Source organism: Copadichromis virginalis, linkage group LG2 (assembly GCF_057382275.1).
Source record: "Copadichromis virginalis isolate Kocher_CV1m ecotype Utaka linkage group LG2, C_Virginalis_male_GT1.1, whole genome shotgun sequence".
NCBI classification, from domain to species: domain Eukaryota; kingdom Metazoa; phylum Chordata; class Actinopteri; order Cichliformes; family Cichlidae; genus Copadichromis; species Copadichromis virginalis.
In genome coordinates, this window is record NC_140619.1 from 5,886,787 (window position 1) to 5,911,307 (window position 24,521).

The window sequence follows — 24,521 nt, forward strand, 5'->3', positions numbered from 1 at the left end:
TCCGAAGGGTGGCTGGCCTCTCCCTTAGAGATAGGGTGAGAAGTTTGGCCATCCGGGAGGGACTCAGAGTAGAGACGCTGCTCCTCCACATCGAAAGGAGCCAGCTGAGGTGGTTCAGGCATCTGACAAGGATGCCTCCTGGGCACCTCCTGGGTGAGGTGTTCCGGGCATGTCCCACCGGGAGGCAGACCCAGGACGCGCTGGAGAGATTATATCTCTCGGCTGGCCTGGGAACGCCTTGGTGTTTCCCCGGATAAGCTAGAGGAGGTGGCTGGGGAGAGGGAGGTCTGGGCTTCTCTGCTCAGGCTGCTGCCCCCATAACCCAGTCGGAATGGATGGATGGATGGATGGATGGATGGATGAATAATATCTAATATAATGCTCAAAATATGGATTTTGGGCATTATTTGAAAATCTCACCTTCATTTCATGAAACATACCATTTGTCATTACGCCAAATAGAACGAGTTTTGTCTTGTCTGACCATAAAACTTTCCTCCTGTTCAAGTGGACATCTGCAAATTTCAGTCGAGCTTGTAGAGTTAGACGTCAAGGCTTCTTTTTTGGTCGGCACTTTTTTGGCCAGCACTGTCTCAGTGATGTAAAACTTCATGGTGGATAGTGAGAGTGGTGTTTAAATTCATGGCACTATTGAGCCTTGGTGGTTCCTGGGTTGTTGGTGAACATCCTAGCCAATTTCATCTCATCCGATGGTGGGAAAGGTGTTAACACATCCAGATCACTTGTGCTTACATACAGTTGTCTGATAATCTTGAAATCTGCAGTTGTTTAGAAAGGAGTCTCTCCCAAGTCAAATCAGTTAATCTGTGAAAGTTCTTTGGACTTTCACAGGTTCTGTTGGCCAATCCAATGAGTTCTGTCAACCAAATTGTTTTAATGCTGGCAAAGAACAACCAGTTGTAGTAAATTATGATCACTGATAAGAAGTTAATATGCATTAGTGTTGTAAAGTTTAAAGAATGTAAAACTTTAGAGTCTATATGTATGATTTTTTGACCTTGTGTGGATTAGAGAAAATCCTAAATTAATTCAAACTTGTCCACCCAATTCCTGTTTTTTACTCATTAAAGATGTACGCTAAACAGTACTTCCACCCTGGAAAAGAGGAGTTTAAACAATGCATTAAAAGCCGAAAAATGACCATCACATTCAAGAGTATGATGAGTGTATGTAAACTTCTGACCACAACTGTACTTCATTCAAAGATGCTTAGAAAGCAACAAAAGTCAAAGTGTACATCATGCTCAGGACATTGTGGGTTCTGTACTAAGATCACACACTGGGTATTTAGTATAGGGGCATTCAGCAATCTCTGTTCTTGTGAAAACTACTGTACATCTATCCACGGCAGAAAGCCTGCAGGAAACAGGTCAGTGAACAAAAGCGGGGAGGGAGAAAGAGAGGAGACAGAGAGAAATAGGATGGGAGATGGGAGGAGGGGGGTCAGAAGTTGATAAGAACTGAGCTGTACTGTTCTACTAGAGACCAGCTGCCGGAAGAGCTGCTCAAAGGCAGACAAAAACAGTTCCCAGTCCTATCGGCCACTCAAAAGCATGACTGAGAGCTGTCACCACGGCAACAGCCTACAGAGATTTACTACATGTATATCCACATTAGCAATACAAAAAGTGAGATTTTTCACATACAAGTTTGGTCATATAGGAAATATGAGTTTATGTAACTGTAAAATTCAGGAAGAACAATTTCTGCATGCATAAAAATTTGTTGAAATAATAACTGCAGGGATCTTACCCATATTTCTAATTCCCTTATCCCAGAGGTTTTCAGAAAGATTTTAGAGCCTAAACACTGCATTTAACTGTGTACTGTGTTTCCTGCTATGTAGAGAGAGAACATGGCTGAAATACGTTACCCTGGCAACAGTCTACAGAGGGAATTAAACCAGATCACGCCTTTATGGGCTGCAGACAAGTCATAAAGCACACGAAGTACATATTAATATTTTGCTTTCTGTAAGTGTTGCACGTTTTACAGTCTATATTCTTAAGTTGCAGATGAATAGACATTTTGTAACCTAAGTGTCAGGATGATAGCCATAATAAGACCATCTCAAATTCTCTACTTACCAAAAAAATTAATAAGTCAGTGCTTCCTTTCTTTCCTCTTTCAGCAAAGGATACACTAGACCATCCCTTACAAAAGGGAATGAGCTAATGCTGTCCCACATTTTAAAGTGGCACGTCATCCATTCATTCAGAAAACCATAATATCAGCATGACTGATGCAGATCATCATATGAATTACTTTTGTGCTTTAAGGCTTGTGCCATAACTTGGTAATATTTTGATATGTTTTGAACCATCAACAAGGTAAATAGGCAAATTCAGTTTTTTTGTCACATACTGTATATAAAAGATTGACATTTTATTGGATACCCTGCTTTACTGGCTTTGGGAAACAAATGGTGATCATATTTTCAGTAAAACAGTAAAACATGAAATTAGTAATTGAGACCATTAACTCACCAGGATCCACAGTGATTGAAGGAGACTACAGTGAGTTCTCTTAGATTTCTATACAGTCAGAATATCTGTTTATGTTCTCAGTCATCCAGGTCATTGTAGTTTAAGGAGTTTGGAAAGAAAGCACCTGGACTTCTTTATTTTTCAGCCGAGAAGCTTAAAAGATTCTCGGACAAGAGGTGAAACGTCTTCAAGAAACTCTTCTTCAAGTCAGAAATATTTTTGAAACAAGAGGACCAGGCTCATGCTGATCTTTTGAAACAATGCCATTTCAAGGCACGTCTTCACTGGAGTCACCTTTCAGGTGTAGAAGCTGCATCCATCTTTCTTTGCAAAGTCTCTGCTGGTCAAATTGTTGCTTTGTGTAAGACAGTTTGCACAATGGATTTAGAAAGGACTCTCCATTTATAAAGATCAATGTTAAAAATAATGTTACGGTGGAGTAACTCACTTGGGCTTCACTGAGTCTTTATTTTGAGAGTTGTTGTCAGCGTTTAGCACTGAAATTCATAAATTTTACTTCAATCAAATGATGAAAGCCTTAATAAAAGAAATAATTCAACTAGAGTAACTGCAAAGGGAAGAGAAATTTAGCAGTTTATCAAGCCTGCATTAAGCAACACAATAAGAAAGGGGGAAGTATGTCATATTGTACGTTCTTAATCCTTCCTTCACTTACTTCCATGAATTCATATTGTTTGCCACTGAGGAGAAGTGTCTAGGAAAAAAATAAAAAACATGAGGTCATTTATTTGACTCATCAACCACAACCACAGGCTTCAACTTAAAGAAAATGTCTGGGAATCAAAAGAGTAGGAATTCTGTTCTGCACTAAAATGTGTGTTAATTGAGAAAAAATGCAATCTCAAAATTGTTCCCGTGTCAGAGCCTTAAGTTAGAAACCTCTTTCCCATTTTCTATATCTGAGCCACAGTGATAAGGATGCAAATACTTAAAAAAAAAATCCAGTACTACAAGAGCATTTAGGAACACAGCAATAAATTTAGTTAAAAAAGCTGCTTGTAGCTGTCCTTACATCACCTACAGCACTGTTGAACACACAGGAGGACTGTGCAAGGGCCTAAAAAGATTGAGTTCACCCAGGAGAGCCAATAAAGATGTTTTTTTAGGTGCTTAAAAGCATCTCTTGTCTAGAATGAAGAGGAAAATGAAAATGCCATTTTTATTTTAACCCTGCTAATTGCAGTTGGAAACCACATTCTTTCTGGTAACAGTGAATGGTTCTTATGCAGTTTGGTAGTTATTTGGTTTGTTGAACACTGATTCACACATCTTTATCTCTTACTGTAAGCTTAGCTTATCATAAAGTCTGCAGTCTGTTAGTTTCTTGGCAGCTGTTCTGAGCAATAGTTACTTAGATTGGTTTATATAATGCATGCAACAATCATTTTTAAATAGAATTTAAAGGTGCTTTTAGGCAAGTTCTGTTTGCTTTGTACTACAGTGGAGCCTTTGAATCTAATTCGGCATTTTCATTGTTCCCATGTTGTTTTCTTGAAATCAGATCAGACCCAAATTTAACTCAATATCTGGGGACAATGCATAAGGTAGACAACCCCTAATGCACAGGATGCTTTTTCTTCTATTTAATGCTTAGTGGTACCACCATTTACAAGGTGGAATTAATGCTTTATAAAATACAATTTGAAACTCACCATAAACCCACAAACAAGAACATTTACTGAGGTTATAAAACAAGTGAAAAACTAAATTTTGTCACAGATGTCTAAAAAAACATTTTACTTGCCATCTACATCTAATATATTATATATGCTTTGCACAGCTGTTCAATGCTTTGCTAAGCTAACCAGCTGCTGGATTCTGCTACATACTTATATATTACATAAACTGATCATCAGTTAAAGCACATGGCTTATGAATTTTAATTTTCTAACCTGTATGCAATGGAATTTTATATTAATTACCAGCATAACAGACCCCACCTTATCAGAAATCTTTACAAAATGAGTAGAGTTAATGTTGTGATCTAATACGCAACAGGAAAGTGAATGCATATAGCATATAGAACAAGCATTAATCAGTGAAATATGTTGAAAAATATGAAAATATAACTCCCCATATATGTCCCGTGAACCTCATTTTTTGATTACTTGTCAATGAATAGTATGTTTATTAAATATTTCATTTGCATTTACTGGCAAAACTTGCCTTTGTTTCTTTACTGCAGTCAAAATATAATAAATAAAGAAAACAAACCTGAAAAAGGTTATCAAAACAACATAGCAAAAAGGGAATAAAATTAAATTTAGTTTTTATTTGCTGAGAGGAAAACATATTATAAGTTATAAAAAGATTCCCTACACTATAAATTTGATTTAAAAAAAATTTTTCTTCCCACGAGTGCCGTGAATTCTAGCTTGATGAAGTATGTCCTTCACTGCAGTCCTTTCTCAACTTGTCCTTTTTTCATTATTAAAAAAAAATAATACAAAAAATCCCTTCCATCTTCCAATATCATTTTCACAAAACAGTAGCATGACCATTGGGTTGTTTTGGGAAGCCACAAGCCACCAGGTTTCTCCAGTGTTTTGTAGACGTCCAAGGTCAAAATTTTCCTGTGCAACAACTATATCAGTGACAAATTTCCTTGGGGTGCTTTTATGCTGTGCAAACTGGTGACATATCAGTTCTACATAAAAGCCCTAAGGTCTCGAGGCAGTTTTTTATGTGGTGAGAACAGAAGTGTTGGAGATGCTGAGATATATAACAGTGAGTTCTGTTAGATGTGAGTGGACTGCTGATGATTATCACCACAGTGACGTGGCATGTGCGAATGCATGCATGTGCATTACACTGATTCATCAGTTTGCTGAAGCACTTTGCCAATTTTGGCCTTCTGTTACCAGATGGTTTGTCAGATTTGGATGCCTGTTTTAGTCAGTTTTTTCTACTGAATGGGAAATTGTGTATTTTCTTTATGTAGATATTAATAAAAAGCACCAATATGCCAAAGATTTCTGTTTACTGGATTTGATATTTTCAAAATAAAATACATTGAAACTATGTTGAAGCTTAAATATGATTAGATACTTATCACATTTAAAATGGTGACAATATTAAAAAATAATAGCTTTACTATATTATTATTATGGGCATACTTTGATAGACTTAAGTATGTTTTGATGAGATTAACTGAATTTGCAGAATTCATCCATGTTGTTTGGACAATTTCAGGGCATATTAGATGTCAGCTGAAGTTGCAAATTTATGCAAGTTTAATCTTTGATCAGTGACGGAGCAGTCATGTAAACAGTGGCTGAGCAGCGAAGTTGCCTTCAGTGCCACAGTGGTGAAAACGAGGTCAGCTAATTGGGACGGCTAAATATATTTCAAAGGGTACACCTTCTCTTTGGAAGGTGATAAACTGTGCCAGAGTCACTTTTGCAGCACATTTAACGTCATCCTGTAATGAAGGGATTAGAACCTTCTGATGACCACGGAGTGCCTGATGAGTGTTTATGTAAGCACAAATAATGTGGAGCAACTGCTGGGTGAACTAATGGAGTTGTTACAAGAAATGGCATATTCTATCCATTAGATTAACCCAACTTCAGGCAAAACAAATCAAACAAAATACAAAAATAAAAACAAAACAGTAATAACACATGCTGTTTTCTCCTTAATGTGCCTGTGCATCTGCTGCATCTGCTGTGGATATCAAATTGGTCAATTAATCAGCATCAAATTACTGTAGATAATGTACTGTACATGAAATAATAACTAAATTTCAATGGAAAAAATATCTAACTAACTGTGTTCTGATAAAACTCACATTTAATCATTAAATTAAAGTGTAGAAAAAATGCACACAGATGCAACAGTGTTGCGTTGGCATGTCTTGATATACAGTGAAGCTCAAATTTAAGAAAACCATCATCTTCATGGCAAAGTGTAGCATGTTTGAAATGTGGTGAAGAGTCTAAATATTAAGATCTCAGGGGTTTCAGTGTATATTTGTGTAATCTCTACGATGATAGATGTGTCATTTTCTGTTCAAATAGTCCAATACAGAATGTGCCCATGTATAGCGATCCTCTATTCAACACTTTAAGGAAGCAATTTTCTTGTTATTGTTCCCTTCTGCTCTTTTCTTTCTGTTTTGTATAAAGATTTAGGACATTTCAGAGGCAGTTGGATATATCAGAAGCACACAGCAACATGCTTAATTATTGTTTTTATGTAAAGATTAATATAACGACTGCCTTATGTTTTACGTTACCTTGATCAGATTTTAGTTTTTTATTTGACATTACTGGTTCATAGATGAACGACTTAAAACTAAATGAATAAATAAGTGGGATGCATAACCAAATGCAAATAACCCAGATAAACATGCACAAACACAGACACATACATAGAGAGATATATTATTTATATTATACACTATTGTCAGTAACAACAATATTAGGATTACAAGTCCCCAAATCAACAGTCTGTTTATCTTGCTGAAACATTCCAAAATTTAGTGAGAACTGAATTTTTTCCCCATGTTATCTTCATAAACAGAATGATAGAGAAGGAAAACTGGCACCATGCTATAATTTTCAGACACAGCAGTGAGCAATAATAAGATTTGTTTCAACATTTTGCTCATGGTGCATAATTAGGGTGACCTCAAGAACACTAGAAAACACTAGAAAAAGAGATTTACCCAATCACTCCTTTTTCTGCGTTTGGAGGGGGGTTTCTGAGGGTGAATACTTGCTGGTTTCACTGAAAAGCAGTCAGATGTGACAGAGGCTTAATGGCTTTTCCAAAATCCCCAGTGTTTCTAAGAGTTACTGTTTGTGGCTGGCTTTTCTTTCTTAATTAAACATTTCTAAATTCCTTATTGAAGAAGTGCACGTAGAAGTCTCACCCATTAAAAACCTTACTTTTCATTCTTTTTCTGTCACATTTCACAGACGGCAAAGTCCTTTGAACAGTCCCTGCACAGACAAATAGACAGCGCATTGCTTCTGGATGTGAATTTCCATATTTGGTAATAAAGTAACATGTTGTCAAACTGTTCTCTCTGGCATAAGCTGCAGCACAGTCATGGGGATATCCAGTTTCTAAGCACGAGCTCAGTGAGTTTTAATCCTGGGCAAACTCAGCAAGCTCACCAGCAAGAGTGTCAGCATAGCAAGGCTAGAAACATGACAATGGACAGATGTGACACAACGACAGAAAAAAAGAGCAGCAACTCTCTTAGCTTCTATAAGTGCCAGGAGACCTAGAATATGGTACATTTTTAAGAAATATGGTGCCAGGGTGAGTTATAGAGCGGGTTTTAAGTCTTACAATTATCATGCCTTGGAACAAAATATGACATATACTTACAAATGTATTTCACCAGCTATTCTGAAATAGGAAAGGGGGTGCAAAGCAAAAGAAAAAAGGAGGCTGCAAAGTGAAACAAAACTGCATACATATATGGCATTCTCTTTGTGTGAACTGTAATTGTCTAGAATATGATCAGTATTTTATCTTATTTAAGAAAATATCTCAAACAGAAAATAAGAAAAGAATATAAGCAATACAAAATTCCGATTTAACAGCAAAGGCCTGAAATGAACAATTCAGCAGCAACTTCAAAAAGCAGTGTTTTAAAAATTTAATGGAAGATACTTACTGTGAACTACAGTAGCTAGCGTCTCCATGTACCCACAGTACCAAAGTTGCACATTATCTGTAAATTACAACTATATTTAGCTTATCTCAAATGTAATTCAAAGCTCTCCACCTGTGTCATATTTTCAGACTTTGTTCCTTTAAATTACCCTGACTTATTTAACATGTAACCTAACTTCTTTTCTGACAGACATTTACTTTTACTTCATTGACCTGTACACTATCATTCTCAGGTTAGACTGTGACAGTTAACAGTCAACACACTTTAGGTTCTGTTAGCTTGCACGGAGACAAAAAATGAAATTAGATTAGTGAGGTCTAATCTCTCTGTGGCCACATTACTGGCCAGTGTCATCTGCTAAAAAGATTAGAAATGGTGTCACAGACTGATGGAGGTGATTGGACTGTTAACAGTTCGGCTCCGGTGGCTGTGATGAACATTTAATTGCTCATGTCAATGGATTGTTAAAGATATTTGAAGTGCATGAATGATGGCGGTGGATGAAAGCGAGTCACTGGTATTCTAGCCAGTTTTTAAAGGGCTGTGTGTGCATTTGACTATGGGGTGAATGTTTTCCAAGGAACTCTAAACAAAGGTTTGACAAGTAAACAAGTAATGTTTTCATTGCCTCATAAAAAAATCATTTGGTATACAGCATTGAGCAATTAATCTACTGTTAAATATTTCAACTCACTTACCAAAAGATGAGGAAAAACTGCTAAAATTATATTTTCCAGGAAAAGAAAAAACAGGAAGGCACCACCGTGAAAATCTAGCTTCTATGGACCTCCAGTGGTTTAATGAGGTATAAATTAAATTTAGCCTGTGTCAGTGCACCATGACTTTAGTGTTGGCCACATTTCGAAATACACAAACTTCAAGCACTTCAAGCACACGAGCAAACGTCTCTGAAGTTTTGAGTCATGGTCAATCTTATTTGTTTTTTTAAAAAAAGCTTATTTTTGTGTGTTTTCCATGTTGGTCGTTGTGATTGTTTTAAATATTCCAGTAACCTGAAAACAAAAGTAGTGACACACATGGTAACAATAGAGGTGTTATCTTCATTTAGGATGGAAACCGTCTTATCAGTTTGCTGAAATAGCTAAAATTGGACTCAAATTGTTGTTTCATTCAATAAAATCATGGAAGATATGAGATTTTTGAGCTCAGAGCTTGGTAATGAGGCTTTCCTTTCCAAAATGCACATTGAAAATAGTAATTTACTTTTCATCAACTGATTGTTGGGTGTTTAATTTGACCAAATTTCAACCAGATATTTTAGGAATTGACCCAAAATAACTTTTGCAATTTTACAGCTCTATTGCAGTCCTATTCTATTCGATTCGATCGTGTTCAGCAGGAACAAAGTCTGACTGGACAATAGTAAGTCATTTGCCAGAGAAAGAATTTAATTAAATTAATTTCAGCTGAGATTTCATTAATGAAGCTGGTAATATTTAACAATATGAAAAAGTGGCTAAAGAATACTCCCTGTGTACATATATGAAGCATTACAGCAAAAATGAAGTAAACCTTTACAAACACCTAGTAGCCTGCAGAAGTAACATATCAAACTGATAGTCACACCACATATCTGTTACACAGACTCCAGTTCCCTTTGTCAATGAGGCACCTCACAATGATACTGGACAAAAAAACAAATCACTAGATTAATTACACTGAAAGAAACATGACAAAAGTCAATAACCCTCATTAACTTACATTTGATCAATACACATTTACAAGGAGCATGCAAATCTATCTACTCCAGTAAAATGTTTAAAAAACACTGCCGAAAGCAACTAAAGGATAAGATAGACATTTAGCATTTATGTTTACAGTCCATTGAGTTTTCAGTACTCTCTTCTGATCTTTGCATAATGAATGCTAGAAGCCAGTTACATCCCTGGTGTTATGTGGACCAGAACATATGTCCTATATTATTGAATACGGTGCTTTTGGAGAGTCAGCAGAATGAGGATGTAATACAAGTAATCTAATATAAACACAGAGTAATCACACAGTATATAATTAAACTGTTGTTAACGAAGGCAAACATTAAATCTAATGGAATCTCACAATATATTGTGGATATTAAATATTCTACAGATGCATCTGCTCTTAATGGTAAAGGGGGTGAAGCAGTGCACTGAAGCATATTTGGATGCCCCATAATCATATACCTGTGAATATGTGGAATAGTTACATTTTTCTCGGGGCAGTGTTACTATACCATAAAACAGAGAACATTTAAAAAGTTGATATAGAGTTTTAAAGAATCTTTAAGACAAACAGAATATCAATCACAGTCATTATCACTATATCAAATAAAGCAATAGGTCATTTCATAAAAGTTTCACAAAGTGACTCGCTCAGATTGGATCTGCTGCTGTTGAACACAAGCACTCCCCTGACAGAACTTATGGGAAACTATCCATTAATCAGCCGAAAAAGAAACTAAAAAAGATGTCCCTTAATGGTTGTTTCTGGCCCTAATGTGCACTAACTGAGGGTAATAAAGGTCTTGGTTATATACATTGCTATGAATTATAGCAGGGAGTACTGTATGCTTCCCAAATAAATGTCAGAAGAGTTTGTTTCAAATAAGATATGACATTGCTCTGGCAAATCATCCGTGGTATAAAAGACAGCAACTTGTTTTCTGCTAAATAGTGAAAAGGAAGTTTGCAATTTAATTCAATCAGGATTAAAAGCAATGAAGTAAACATTCAGTACAATGTCCTAACACAATTTTTTTTTCTTCAGTCTGTTCACAGTTCTCTAGAGGAGTGTATGCCATTTTTGGATTCTATGACAAGAAGTCTGTAAACACCATCACCTCGTTTTGTGGGACGCTACATGTCTCCTTCATTACACCCAGCTTCCCTCTGGATGGAAGTCATCAGTTCATTATCCAGATGCGACCAGATATCAAGGGTCCCCTTCTCAGCCTTATTGAGTACTACAAGTGGGACAAGTTTGCCTATCTCTACGACAGCGATCGAGGTAAGAAGTGAACACGTTTTATAGCTTTCAAAGTGTGATTTGAGTGGATTTTCATCATGAAATTCTCTAAAGAAAATCTGCCACTGTTGTCAGCTGGTTATCTTGTAGCCTTGGAAGCTTGAGTGCTAATCCTATGGCTATTTGTAAAACATGTATGTGAAATTATGAACTTTGAAAACTGCATTATTGGCCAGATATTTGGATTCTGTAATATAAACCACAGAAACTGTAAGTTAGACTATATTATTATATGTTTGCTACTTTCAGCTGCTGAGTTGTCACAAGGGGCTACAGAAGAGTAATCTATCCAGCAATTTGCTGGTTCTGTTAAGCTGTAAGTTAGCATACATGTAGCTCTTTGTTAGTATAGCTTTTGGGAACACTGGTCCTCTTAGGGGAAAGGCTCGCATGTCCCCCTAGTGACCTTTTCTCATGGAGGATAAGTGGACCCAAACTTTGCCCATTCCTCCTGACAGACATTTTGTTGATACACTTTTGGTCCACTTGTCCCCTTACAGGGAAGCGGTTGATCAAATGAATACAGAATCCTGAGCAACCGCTTTTATCCTGTGACAAAACATTTCTATCCCACTGTGTGCAACACAGGTGAAGCTAGGTAAAGGGCATGGGCTCATTATAAACAGCTTGTCACATACAATCAACTATAGCACCTCCTCCATTTGAGAGTGTAATGTAATATCAAGGCGAGGTTAGAGGAGAGGCAGTCAGAGTCATCTCTGACATACAGTGGAGATGATACGGCCTAAAGCTGTTGATTTCCACACTTGTTCTACGTAGAGATGTGATGTCAGCAATGGTGTGACCATCCTAATTGAGAGGAAAAGTTGCACCATGCTTAGTTCACATTGTGTTATTTTTCAGCTCCACTTCACAATCAAACAACAGACTCACAGATACATACACATATACAAATACACACACCCAGTTGCTTTTCTGGTTCCAACTCTACCTAAAATTCAAGCCATACCCTTTTTGGTCTATCAGTCAGTTAGACAGGCAGGCTTTTCCCAAGATTAAGGATTACAGAATCTGAAGACTGTCACCATAGCACTCATCATGTTTTTACAGTCTGCAGTTATCACAAACATTCACTAATACAGCAGTAGTGGTGCCCTTAATGATAAAACTAGCTTTTTTAGAGAATAAGTTAAATTATTTAGCCATAAATAATCTCTATCCTGAGCCTGTACACCTGTATTTGGAATCCTGGATAAGATCAAGGGCTGAATTTATCCTACATGAAATATTATCTACCCTCAAACTATAATATCCCAGCTTACTTCATAGTCAAATCTATTTCGTCCCTTTTCTTTGATCCCTTTCATAAGTGATTCTTCAAAATTCGACACTGATAACGTCGAAGTCTGGAAATAAGATTTTATATCTTCCAGCAGACATTTTCTCTCACTACCTGAAACGTCGAACACACTATATGCTTTATAAGCATGACAATTGTATTTTTTAATTGAGCTAGCGGCATATGAGTTGGTAAAATGGAAGATGGCTGTGGCTGAATTCGAGAAGAATGGTTAATATAGCAATTAATAATAAGGTGTAATAAAGGCGATGGCAGCCAAAAGGTTCAAGAACAATCTACTCCTGCTTTTGCATTATCTCACTTTGCTGTGTCATGTAATTCATTTTATGCTGTCACCTGCTAATTGTGATTCTGTGACTTTTGCCCTTGAAGCACAATGCAGTCTTCTGGAGCAACTGACACTGAAAAGAAAATCTCTTCCACAGATAGAGTTCCACTCTCTATTAACACTCTTACTGCAATGAAAAACCAGAATTAAAAGCTCAGTACTATCTAGTTACAGTGGAATAACAGTATTAAGTCTTCTATCCTAACAGGAATACTCAGTGTTTATGTTACACATCAAATTATTCTTTTAGCTCATAGACTAATTGTTTTATTTTCAGCACGCTAAAAGAGACAATGTTCAGATCAATTTTAGAAATCATTTTGAAGGTATGCAACATTGATAAATTCCCAAAGATAGTTTTATATGTAAGTATTTATATGAAGCACTAAGTGGTTTATTGCAACAGAAGTGAATCAACATAGAGATGTGAAACTGCTGCTGTCTACACACAGTTTAGAGTGGATACACAGTGGATGGATTAGGAAGGATTTAGAGCATTTCTGCTCTGTATTACCTTTAACTTTCTATAGTGTTACATCTCTTAAAGTCTCCCATTGCACCTTTTCCCATCCAAGACATATCCTGCCTGCTCTTTATACACTAACGTTATCCTCCCATTTGTCCTGTCTGCTTTACAAATCATCTCTTGTGTTTGCTATGCTTTTCTTCCTTTTGCCAGCATGCTAAGTCTTACCAGTCAGCCTTTCTGACTGACAGCAGAATCAAATACTGTTCCTCTCTAAAATCAGAAGCACCAGCTGTTTCACAGTGTCCCCATGCTAATGCTAGGAGTGACCTGCTGTCCTTACTGTACGTCCGCTGTGGCACTAAGTGGCCTGTTGTGCATATTTCATCATTGCATGGCTGTCTAATTAGGTCAGTGTGATCCACTCATTCCCATGGCAACCCAAAGTGTAGAGAGAAGAGGAAAGAGAGAGACTGTAAGTGACTAAGCTTGTTGGTAAAGGATGTGTGGGGGTGTTTCTCAGGGAGTCGAAAGAAAGGAAGCAATGGAGTTGTTACTGGTTATGATGAATTCTATTAGAACACTGAGGCTAATGCATGAACCAGCAAATACCTTGTCAGCTATGGCCAGTAACTTTGTTTAAACAATGGATCAAGATAGATTAAAGAGTAGGTTAAAGAGAAGACCAATATTATGGTGTAGGTCAGGTACTGGGAACCTATTTTTGGTAAACAACTGATAAATATCTCAAAAAGTGGAGCTGCAACTGATCTTTTCTAACGTGATAAAAATGTGACTACTTTGCAGTGGGCTCCATTTATCCTTTCATCCATTTTCTTGTGCTTATCTAATTCACTGGTTCGCGGTTGATGCCCATCCTGCGTGCCATGCGTGGGGTGTGGGGTTACACCAACAGCAGTTACAGTTACAGCAAAACGGTACAGTTACCATTACTAACAAAAACTTAGTCATATTTTCTTTTGTTTTTTCTTCCATCTCCAAAAAGTTTGTCTAAAGGGTCTCCCTTACCGCAACTTCAGCTTTATAGCAGGAAGTGGAAATATTTGCTTGGGACATCTTCCCTGTTGCAAATGTTGAGGACATTCTCTCTGATTGGCCAACCTGTACATTTAAAAGGAGGCCAAAAAAGCTCAAACGATGCCCAGTCTTTTCAATTTAGGTGCTTATCAATAGTAAACTGTGTGATCGGCTAACACTAATTAGCAGGTCTAATTGCCTTGGCAGTTAACCTACACAGTCTATGGATGCAATTTGCTAACTAAGTCCGTTACAAGTTTCTCGGTGACTGCAGTTGTCAGTCAAAGCTGTTATGATGACATTACACCCCAATTTAACATCACCGCGGTAGGAATTAGAATCAAACTTATGGGAAAGGAGACCCCTTGGACATAAATCACCATAATGAGAACTATTGATGACAAAAGAAAGAATCTTTGGAAAAAATTTATCTGAGGGGAATTAATTTATTTTAGTCTGACCCCAGTCCCATTCGCTAACATGGAGGAGGCGGGGTTTATGACCTATACTGCAGCCAGACACCAGGGGGCGATAGAGACGTTTTGGCATTCATTTTTGGGGAGCTGTCGCGTCGTCCATGTTTTCTACAGCCCTAAAGAATGTAGCCTCATGGGCAGTGTAGTCCGTGCTGCAGGGAGAATGGACTGCCATACCCATTATGTATCTGTGAGCGAGGGAGGGAGAAAAAGGTGAGTGGAAAAGTATGAGCTGTCATCGAGTAGAAACGGGAGCTGCCTTCAGTAACAGTAATAAATCACACAGCAATAGTACATTCATGTAGTTGTAAAAAGCATGATAATATATTAAGTAATCCAAAGTATTCAGAATACGTTACTCTCATCGAGTAACGTAACGGAATACGTTACAAAATACATTTTGGGGCATGTATTCTGTAATCTGTAGTGGAATACATTTTAAAAGTAACCTTCCCAGCACTAAGCATGCCAGCATTTGCTAATATATTAGAAATCCACTGTTGTCTAAATAAGGTCACATACTCGTGCTTGGAGACTTTATGCTTAATTAATCAAGGTCAAATAAAAGCGCTGTCTACAGCAGTGATAAGCACTAAAATAGCTATTTCTGCTGTCAAATATTACAATTGTACCAGTCTGGGGTTTTTTTTTATAATTTCCATACTTTTATCTAAACATCATTCAAACATTTACATGTTTGAATCTAGATTAAAATAAACAAAAAATAAACCCAAATAAAAAATTTGCAGATTCAAGTTCTGTTATAGCAGACCTGTAGGCAATCACAACCCCTGCTATTTCTTCCTAAAACAAAGCCTTTAAACACTTGCAATTGATTTAAGTGGTGCTTCAATAGGCATTAAGCAAAGAATAACAGGTTCACTCTGGGGAAGGATGTTGGACTTTCAGCACAGTAGATATATGGGAACACAATTTGTTAAACAGATTATAGCTAATGTGAGGATGAATTTGTAGGAATCGAATCAATATCCTCTATTTAATCTGAGCCTATTTGACCCTTAATTAAACATTTTACATCGTATTGTACATGTTCTCATGTATTTGGAGTCATGATTCAATATAATAAAAAAATTGTCAAATGTAAAAGGTAGTAAAGGAAACATTTAACTTAAGTGCTGCTTTAGACCACTGAAAGAGGTATTTGTTGTTCATTGCAAAACGTGCAAAATCATGGGTTTGTGAATAATTATAAAATATTATATAACCGAAAAAGTCACATATATTCTTACATTATATACAACATTGAATGACTTAAAGTGAATGTAACAAAATCAATGATGTCCTTTTTTATGAAATAATTACATTTACAAATGTCATTGAACTTGTAACAAAAGCAAAATACTAAATACGGTATATATTTTAACACTAAATACACAGGAACAAACTAGTATTACATGGTGATATAGTCTTTCAGGTAAAAAGAGTGTAGGGTGGGATGTGATCTAGTTATAAAGTTAAAGGGTACACTGGGGTGGACAATATATTTTAATACATTTAATTACTTATTAATGCAAATGTTTCATCAGCTAATTTGATGGCCACAGAAAAGGTGATAAAATTGACTTTGAATGCAGGACATTTGTTGATGTCACATGTTGGTCTGAATCTTCCAGAAACCGCTGGTCTACTGGGATTTTTCTAGGCATAAATGCTTTGTTGATGCCAGAGGTCAGGGGAGAATGGCCTGCTTTCTACATGCTGATACCAACAGCAGATTATCACACACGATTTCACAAAGCTAAGATAATTTCACTCTTGTTTCTCAAACATGACAATGAAATCACTGTACTCAAAGGGCCACAATTTCAATCCAATATGGATGTTCATCTGACAAAGATGCAGGACGTGCATGATGCCATCATGTAAACATGGACCAACATCTCTGAGAATGGTTTTCAGCAACTTGTTGAATCTATGCAACAAAGAAATAAGGCAGTTGTGGATGCAAAAGGTTTTATTAGTAAGGTGTGCCCAACAGAGCAGCTACTGACTATAAGTACAGTCCACAGAGATGCACTATCTAGATTATATTTGACTTCAGCCAATGCTAACTAGCATTTTGCCTTTGTTGTTTAATTATTTTCACTGCATATTACTCAGAACTTAAATTTCATTTCATTTATCTAATTTCTTAAGTATCAATAAAACACATTTAACCACTACTTTGACCTTAATGCAACTATGATGAATAGTTCATTCAGATAAAACTGCAAGTCTCCATTTTCCTCATATAAAATCAAAGCCGCGTCGCATGAAATTGATTACATCTGTAATTCACCGGCAAGTCAGAATGAAACACTCAACCTTTTCATTAAACCGCTTTCTAACTGCCCTCAGCAGACCAGCAATCAATAACAGCAAAGATTCAACAGTGAAACCAGACAGAGAGGATGATGCGAATATAATCTGAAACAGACATGATATCTTTGCCTTCACCACACTACACATCACACTGACTGACCAGTGCTACAGCTAACTGCACCAGCTGTGTCAGTTATTCACTGAACATTTTGTTTATATTACATATTGGAATAAACAGTACGGTCAAAATAAGTGATCACATACTGTAAGAGATTTTGCTGAAGACACTTATTTTTCAAGGTTTTCTGAAGGTCTTGCAATTCAAAATATCAGACAAAGACTATGAGTGGACGTTCAGGATAGATTGTACTGTGAAAAAAATAAGCAAAATACTCAATTACTCCTTTAAAACATACAGTAATAGAGCAGAAATGAAATATGAAATGTTGGTATTGATGCAGTCAAGTGTATTGTTAGACCCACTTTCCTCCCACATGTTGGTCAGGTTCATGCCAGAATACCTGTGACTCATCTTGATGAGCTCTTTACATAAGGCACTGAGTCGCTGTAAAACCTTCACTGGGTTTCAACAAGCAGATGAGAATGTTTTTGAACGGGTCTTGTCTGCTGGTCTATTTTTTTTCTTCAAACTATGTCTGCTTCTGCTAGGCTCTTGCATTTCTTTTTTGTTTTTCTGCGTCCCACATTTTTATTTTCGCGTGCTTGCTGTGACTTCTTGAAATTTGAGGTTTGAAATCTGCATATCATGATTACTGCATTGAGCCATTAAAATGCCATAGGGCCAAAAATATCTCGGGGACTAAAGAGAATGTGCAGTTAATAATTTAAAACCATTATAAAACATATGCATATGTTAAGCATAAAGAGACACAACATGATTAATATTTTAACTCTGTGTCAATCTTTTCTTCAGGCCTGACAACACTGCAAATTGTTCTGGACACCGCAGCAGAGAAAAAGTGGCAGGTAACTGCCATTAATGTGGGAAACCTTAAAGATGAGAGAAAGGATGAGGCCTACCGCTCACTGTTCCAAGATCTGGAGAACAAAAAAGAGAGGAGGGTGATACTGGACTGTGAACAGGATAAAGTGAAGGACATTATGGAACAGGTACATTGTAGATTATTATTATTATTATTATTATTATTATTTGGTAGTCTTTCTCGTAAGTAATTTCTGGGTAAAGTAATTACATGCAGTAGGCTCCATCGGTATAATGATCAGTGGCTTGTTGTTTGTAAAGAAAGCTAAAAAAAATGTACGTTTGCAAAACATTGAAAGCAAAAAACAAATGTTTTTACTATTTCGTGCTTAAATTATACATGATATTAGAACTAATAGAGTCCAAATATGTAAAAACTCTACTGGGAAGTGTAAATAGCACTGGGAATGGATCTGTGGTGATTAAAAAAGGGGGGTGCAGGAAATGCTAACAACCTTGTTGTCCTTTAATTACTCCTGTAGGAGAAAAGTAAGATCCAGTTGAAATACGTGTATCTGACAAAGCACTTACAAAAGTAGCCTTGCCACATGGACCATGCAGTCCAGCAGATGTAGAAAGGCACCATAACAATTATGCTAATTGTTCATTTAGGCTGTAAACAAAACTGCAATTAAAGGGAAAACAAATGCACATAAGCAGACTATTTTTACTTAACCTTTTTCTCACGAGGGAGGCATATTGATTAGCATTTAAAGCATGCAGACGTCTGTTTAACCAAATGCTGACTGAAATCAATGTCTACAGCCTCGTTGCCTCTTTATCAGGGAAAAACAGAGACTGTCGAGGTGGAAGTTTCTTGCTTTATGTCAAAGACATTTACATAGGAGATGCAAGACGTTATTATTCAAATCTGCATCAAGTAGCAGCCCTGACAAATGAAGGTGTCAGTCAAGCAGCGGGATTAGTTTCAGGTGTGCCATTTATATGAGGTACTGAAAAGGGGTCTGGTTGAGATATGTTAGTTTTTTGCTTTTGTCTTTTCTGATAAGAAAACTGGCGTCAGAACTTGATATCTCTGTCTAGCAATAGCTGCGACTATAAGTGACAATGTTTTTTAAAGTGATAACGGCCAAGACTGTCAGACATGTGAGGGTTGATTGAAACAAATTAATAATGTCTGAATAAATATGTGGCAGATTTAGATTGTACTTTCTTATAAGTGTAGTTGTCAAACAGTGTAAAATGGCATACAAGAGGAACTTCAATCAAGCATTTTATTAAGCTGTTTTTGTCAACTAAGAATTGCTTTTTCCTTCACGAGGTGTCCTATATGTTGTTTTAATGCACATGTGTTTCACAACAATGTAGGTCATCACAATTGGCAGACATGTTAAAGGCTACCACTACATTATAGCCAATCTGGTGAGTGTAAACAACATTTACAACTTTTTCTTTAAAGAATGACTTTATAAGTGTATTAATTGATGGAATAATTCATTTTGATCTGTTTTTTTAGGGTTTCATTGATGGAGACCTGTCCAAAATTCAGTATGGTGGAGCAAATGTTTCAGGCTTTCAGATTGTTGATTTTGATGATCCCTTGGTTTCCAAATTTGATCAGCGATGGGAGGCACTAGAAGAAAAAGAATATCCTGGAGCTGACAGTAAAATAAGGGTGAGTTTTAACATGCACATATGAGGCGATATAATACTGAAATCATCAATGATTATTCTGTTTAGTTTACTCTACTATACCAGCCCACATGAAGTCAGCTTTTTGGAAATTGGAATGGCATGTTCAGTTTTGGCAAACACACAAATCAGATAAATTTACATTAAAATATAACCAGAGCTGCATAGTCATTGCCAAAAGTAGCCTTCGTTTTTTTGTAACTGGGAAAGTTCAAGCTGTTTTTAAGGCCACACTGATTAAAAAAAAGCACTCACTCAAGTTTTGACATTTACAAAACAACAAAACTGCTCTACAAAAATACATAAACAAAGAAAGCACCAGCATCAAACATATGATATATCATATGCTGTCTAATTAGGGAAAGACAGTGGATAAAGCATAATGCACTGTGTAATCTAGTGCAGAATGTCAGATAAATATCATTTATTTATTTGATCAACTATATTTATTCAATGTGTGAATACGGAGCTTACAGTTAAAGCCTTTTTTTGTCAACTAGTTATATTATGTTTAACCAGATGGCAATACAGTCCTTCATTATTCATCTATATATAATATATAATTCATGTATAATCTCCTCCAATTTTCTGCCATAGTATACATCTGCGCTGACCTATGACGCCGTTCAGGTGATGACAGAAGCTTTTCGATACCTTCATAAACAACGCATTGACTTTACCAGGAGGGCCAACACTGGTGACTGCTTGGCTAATCCTGCTGTGCCATGGGCTCAGGGTGTGGAGATTGAGCGAGCACTGAAACAGGTAACTCACCTCTTTTGCTGGTGAGGATTCATTGCAGTGGTAACAGTAGACACATTAAAAGAATAGCATTTTAAAACGCATCGAGGTAGAAAGTACTTGTCAAAGATTGATTTTTACAGTGCATATGTACACAGAGAAATATGCTCTCAGAAGAAGAAGAAACACACTAAATAGAGATTAATTTGATGGTAAACTATGATGCTGCATCAGTTATTCATGGTTATCATGTTGAGTTTCTGAAAGATCAGTAACACGGTTCTCAAATGTTTTTTTCTTTTCTTTTTATGTCTTTATCTGTACCACACTGATTTGTCCATCTACACTCTTTCTTAATGCAGAGCAGAAAAAAGTGTCCAAAACAGCTTCTAGGATGAGATTCTTTTAATGATAAAGGTATCAGTTGGAAATGTCTCAGAAAGCTTTTCCAAAATTGATCAGTTCTTGCCTTTGATGTTTTTTTGTCTGGCACCCTGGAAGTCAGGATACACTTATAAAAGATCAAGATTAGCTGCCTTTAACCACCCCATGAAGACAGAGAGATGCTGTCCTGGGTTGTGATCAAACATGTCAGAAGATAAGCCGATCCAAGGGTGTTGGATCTCTTCCAAATCAATTTATGTTGCTCTCAAAACCTGATCAGTGATGTTTAGTTTCCCAAGATCACATGGCTCTTACCTTCAAATGTCCCCCAAAGTGAGGTGAAAGTGAGAGAGAATCAAACTTTATATTATGCTACCTATTTTTACCTAATATTTTAACTTTAATATTTTCCCAAAGGGGGGTTCTACGGCTAGATGAATATCACAGTATTAACACAGTGTGTGACAAGTTTGTTTTTTTCCCCCCCTCATCTCTTTTTGAAAGGACGTTTCAATTTGTTTTTCATTTTTAGTTTTTCCATCCATCCATCCATCCATCCATCTTCTTCTGCAGTTAAAGAGGTTTCTTCTTGGTCTCAAATCAACTTAACTAAACAAATAACCTGTGAGTTTGATTGAACACTGTTACAGACTATGTAACATCTAATATGGATTTTACATTGTGAGTATAGTATGCAGTGTACTGACGTGCCATCCATATAGGAAACAACTAGTAACACATCAGCACTCAAGTCTAGACCTATGTAACAGCTTTCATGCAATACAGTGACTTGCCAACTGAAAATGGAACTTAAACTTTGGTGATTTTTCAAGTTTGTCAACTAAATGAGAGGATGTATGTCGAAAATCTGAGTTTCCATGTTGTGAAGTTAAGAGATCCACTCCACCAAATGCATTTTAGAAATGCTGATTTTCCCTGAAAAAAATCAAGAGGATCCTTCCCATTCTTTCTACTTTAGTTCCTTTGGTTAATGAATGTTCTCTGAATACATGCTGAGTTTATGCTCTTCGATCTGGACACCACTGGGTTCATTCAGACTTTCTGCTGCCTCGTAGCTCAGCACAAAGAAGTATTTGAAGTCATTAGGTATTATGGTAAAACACTCAAGAAGACGGGAGTCATAGGAAACAAAGAGCAAAGAACACTTCTCACTTAACCGATCCAAATGGATGTCACTTTAGGGAACTTGGATGAGGTCGTGACAACATCACAATGCACTGATTTTTGGGCAATGAAACTCTGGGTGAATATGTTTTTGAGGACTGTATTACTTCAGACAAGTAAAAAGACACGTAAAAAAGATCCTTATTAGCACATTAGTATTTTACTTCTCTGAAACTGTCCCAATCGTCTCCTGATGACTTAGCAAAGAGCATTTCATCCTTGTTGTTCAAATTGGCAGCTATTTACGGATTAAGCCCTGAAAGGATTTATGAGACATTTATTACCTATTCATCCTGACAAAACTGCATTTACATGACCCAGACAACATCAAGAATTAATTTAACTTTGAAAATCTCAACTTTTAACCTGCAAATGAATGGTGAATGGTGTTACTTGACTGATCATAATTAATAAGAACAACAATGATAGCTTCCATGTTTTTAATTATTGCCTTCCACATAAGCCCACTACCACTGTTTGCTCGTCACACAGATTTATTCATGTCAAATCAGTCTTACACACGTCTGATCTTGTGTTTCCAAGGTTCGAGTGGACGGACTGACAGGAAACATCCAATTTGACCAGCATGGCAAGAGAGTCAATTACTCAGTGAATATAATGGAATTAAAGAGTAATGGTCCTGTAAAAGTAAGTCTCTTGATATCCAATATGAATAGAAGATGAATATCTATACAAGATTTGAGCGTTTGGAAAATTTTTGAGACTATATAGTTTGAATTCAAGGCTCAAGCTGTCCATTAAAGCAGCACTTACTTTTTCTTGAATTTATTGCTTATTTTTTCCAACAGATTGGATACTGGAATGAAATGGATAAAATGGCTGTCACCAAATCAGATGTCTTTACAAATGACACAACAGGAATGGAAAACAAGACCGTTATTGTGACCACCATTTTGGTATGTTTAATAATGAGTCCATAACTAATTGCGTACTTTTAATAGTGGTTTTAGTGTCTCTGTTCTTGGACCACTGGGTACCTTATTTTATGAATAGATGTCTTAACACTTTAATTTAGACACTTTTCCCTTTACGGAGAAAAGTGTTGGTTTTTTTTCCTTGTTTTTGTTAAATATATGTAGTTAAATATATGTAGAATAACACCAGATCACTGATTTCACGCTACAAGGCTATACTGTGTTTCACAAGGTAATTCATATGTGCTGAATTCATGTGTGCTGCTCTTTTTTCCTGTCCTTCAGGAAGCTCCGTATGTAATGCTGAAAAAGAACGCTGACCTTTTTGTAGACAATGAGCGCTACGAGGGTTACTGTGTAGATCTTGCTGCTGAGATAGCGAAGCACTGTGGCTTCAAATATCAACTGAAAATAGTGGGGGATGGAAAATATGGAGCAAGAGATGCAGAGACCAAAATCTGGAATGGGATGGTTGGAGAGTTGGTATATGGGGTGAGTTGATCTACTCATTCGAATGCATGCTTTAAAGGTTTTCAATGAGATAGCTTTGATTGAGAGCCCCTGTAATCTCAAGTGGTATTTCTTAAACCTTTTTTTGCCTTTTTTTTCTTTGCCTTCTGGTTTGATAGAAAGCAGACATCGCAGTGGCTCCTCTGACCATCACATTGGTGCGAGAGGAAGTGATTGACTTCTCCAAGCCTTTCATGTCACTGGGCATTTCCATCATGATCAAGAAGCCTCAGAAATCCAAGCCTGGAGTTTTCTCTTTCTTGGATCCACTGGCTTATGAGATTTGGATGTGTATAGTTTTTGCTTACATTGGTGTCAGCGTGGTGCTGTTCCTCGTCAGCCGCTTCAGCCCCTACGAGTGGCACACTGAGGAGTATGAGGACGGGCAGATCCAGACCAATGAGTCTACTAATGAGTTTGGCATATTCAACAGCCTGTGGTTCTCCCTTGGAGCCTTTATGCGACAAGGCTGTGACATCTCTCCTAGGTAAGTCAGAAAAATCCACAACTTCCATATTGCGTTAATTTAAGAAAATTTATGCTGTAAGTATAAGTAAATGATAAGTGATATTCCACCAGAACTACCTAAAAATGAGAAAAAAATGATTTTAGAGCTTCAAAGTATTCATCAACCAAGTGTATTTTTAGCTCTGCTAGCAATATAGGATTAGGGGTTGTAATATTGTTGGGTTTATAACTTAGAGGTCCAGCGTAAAGCACTGTAGCATAGATTCTCAAATCAAAAGTGGATGACGAGGATGGAGAGCATTAGTTAGTAACATGTTATGTTTGAGCATGTAACCAAACCATCCACTTTGTTATATTCTTCATACATTCTGTATATCTTGGCTTTATTTGGTTTTATTTACTTTTGTTTAGATGAAAAGTTATAAAATTATTCTTTTTACAGAATTTAGTGTAAAATTAATATTTTAACTGTAGATTTACTACCTTGTGAGTAGACATTTGTGTTGT

The 24,521-nt window shown here is 36.7% G+C and overlaps 1 protein-coding gene across 5 annotated transcripts in view; it reads left to right on the forward strand.

The window, feature by feature from the left end:
* gria2b (glutamate receptor, ionotropic, AMPA 2b) overlaps positions 1-24,521 on the forward strand; it is a 51,544-nt gene that overhangs the window by 19,222 nt on the left and 7,801 nt on the right. For all 5 annotated transcript variants that reach the window (XM_085469239.1, XM_085469227.1, XM_085469232.1 and 2 more), the window contains exons 3-11: positions 10,927-11,166; positions 18,070-18,266; positions 19,468-19,521; positions 19,616-19,774; positions 20,389-20,556; positions 22,645-22,749; positions 22,911-23,018; positions 23,322-23,528; positions 23,666-24,033. In XM_085469239.1, coding sequence (XP_085325365.1) covers positions 10,927-11,166; positions 18,070-18,266; positions 19,468-19,521; positions 19,616-19,774; positions 20,389-20,556; positions 22,645-22,749; positions 22,911-23,018; positions 23,322-23,528; positions 23,666-24,033 — 1,606 coding nt within the window. The remainder of the gene's footprint in view (positions 1-10,926; positions 11,167-18,069; positions 18,267-19,467; positions 19,522-19,615; positions 19,775-20,388; positions 20,557-22,644; positions 22,750-22,910; positions 23,019-23,321; positions 23,529-23,665; positions 24,034-24,521) is intronic.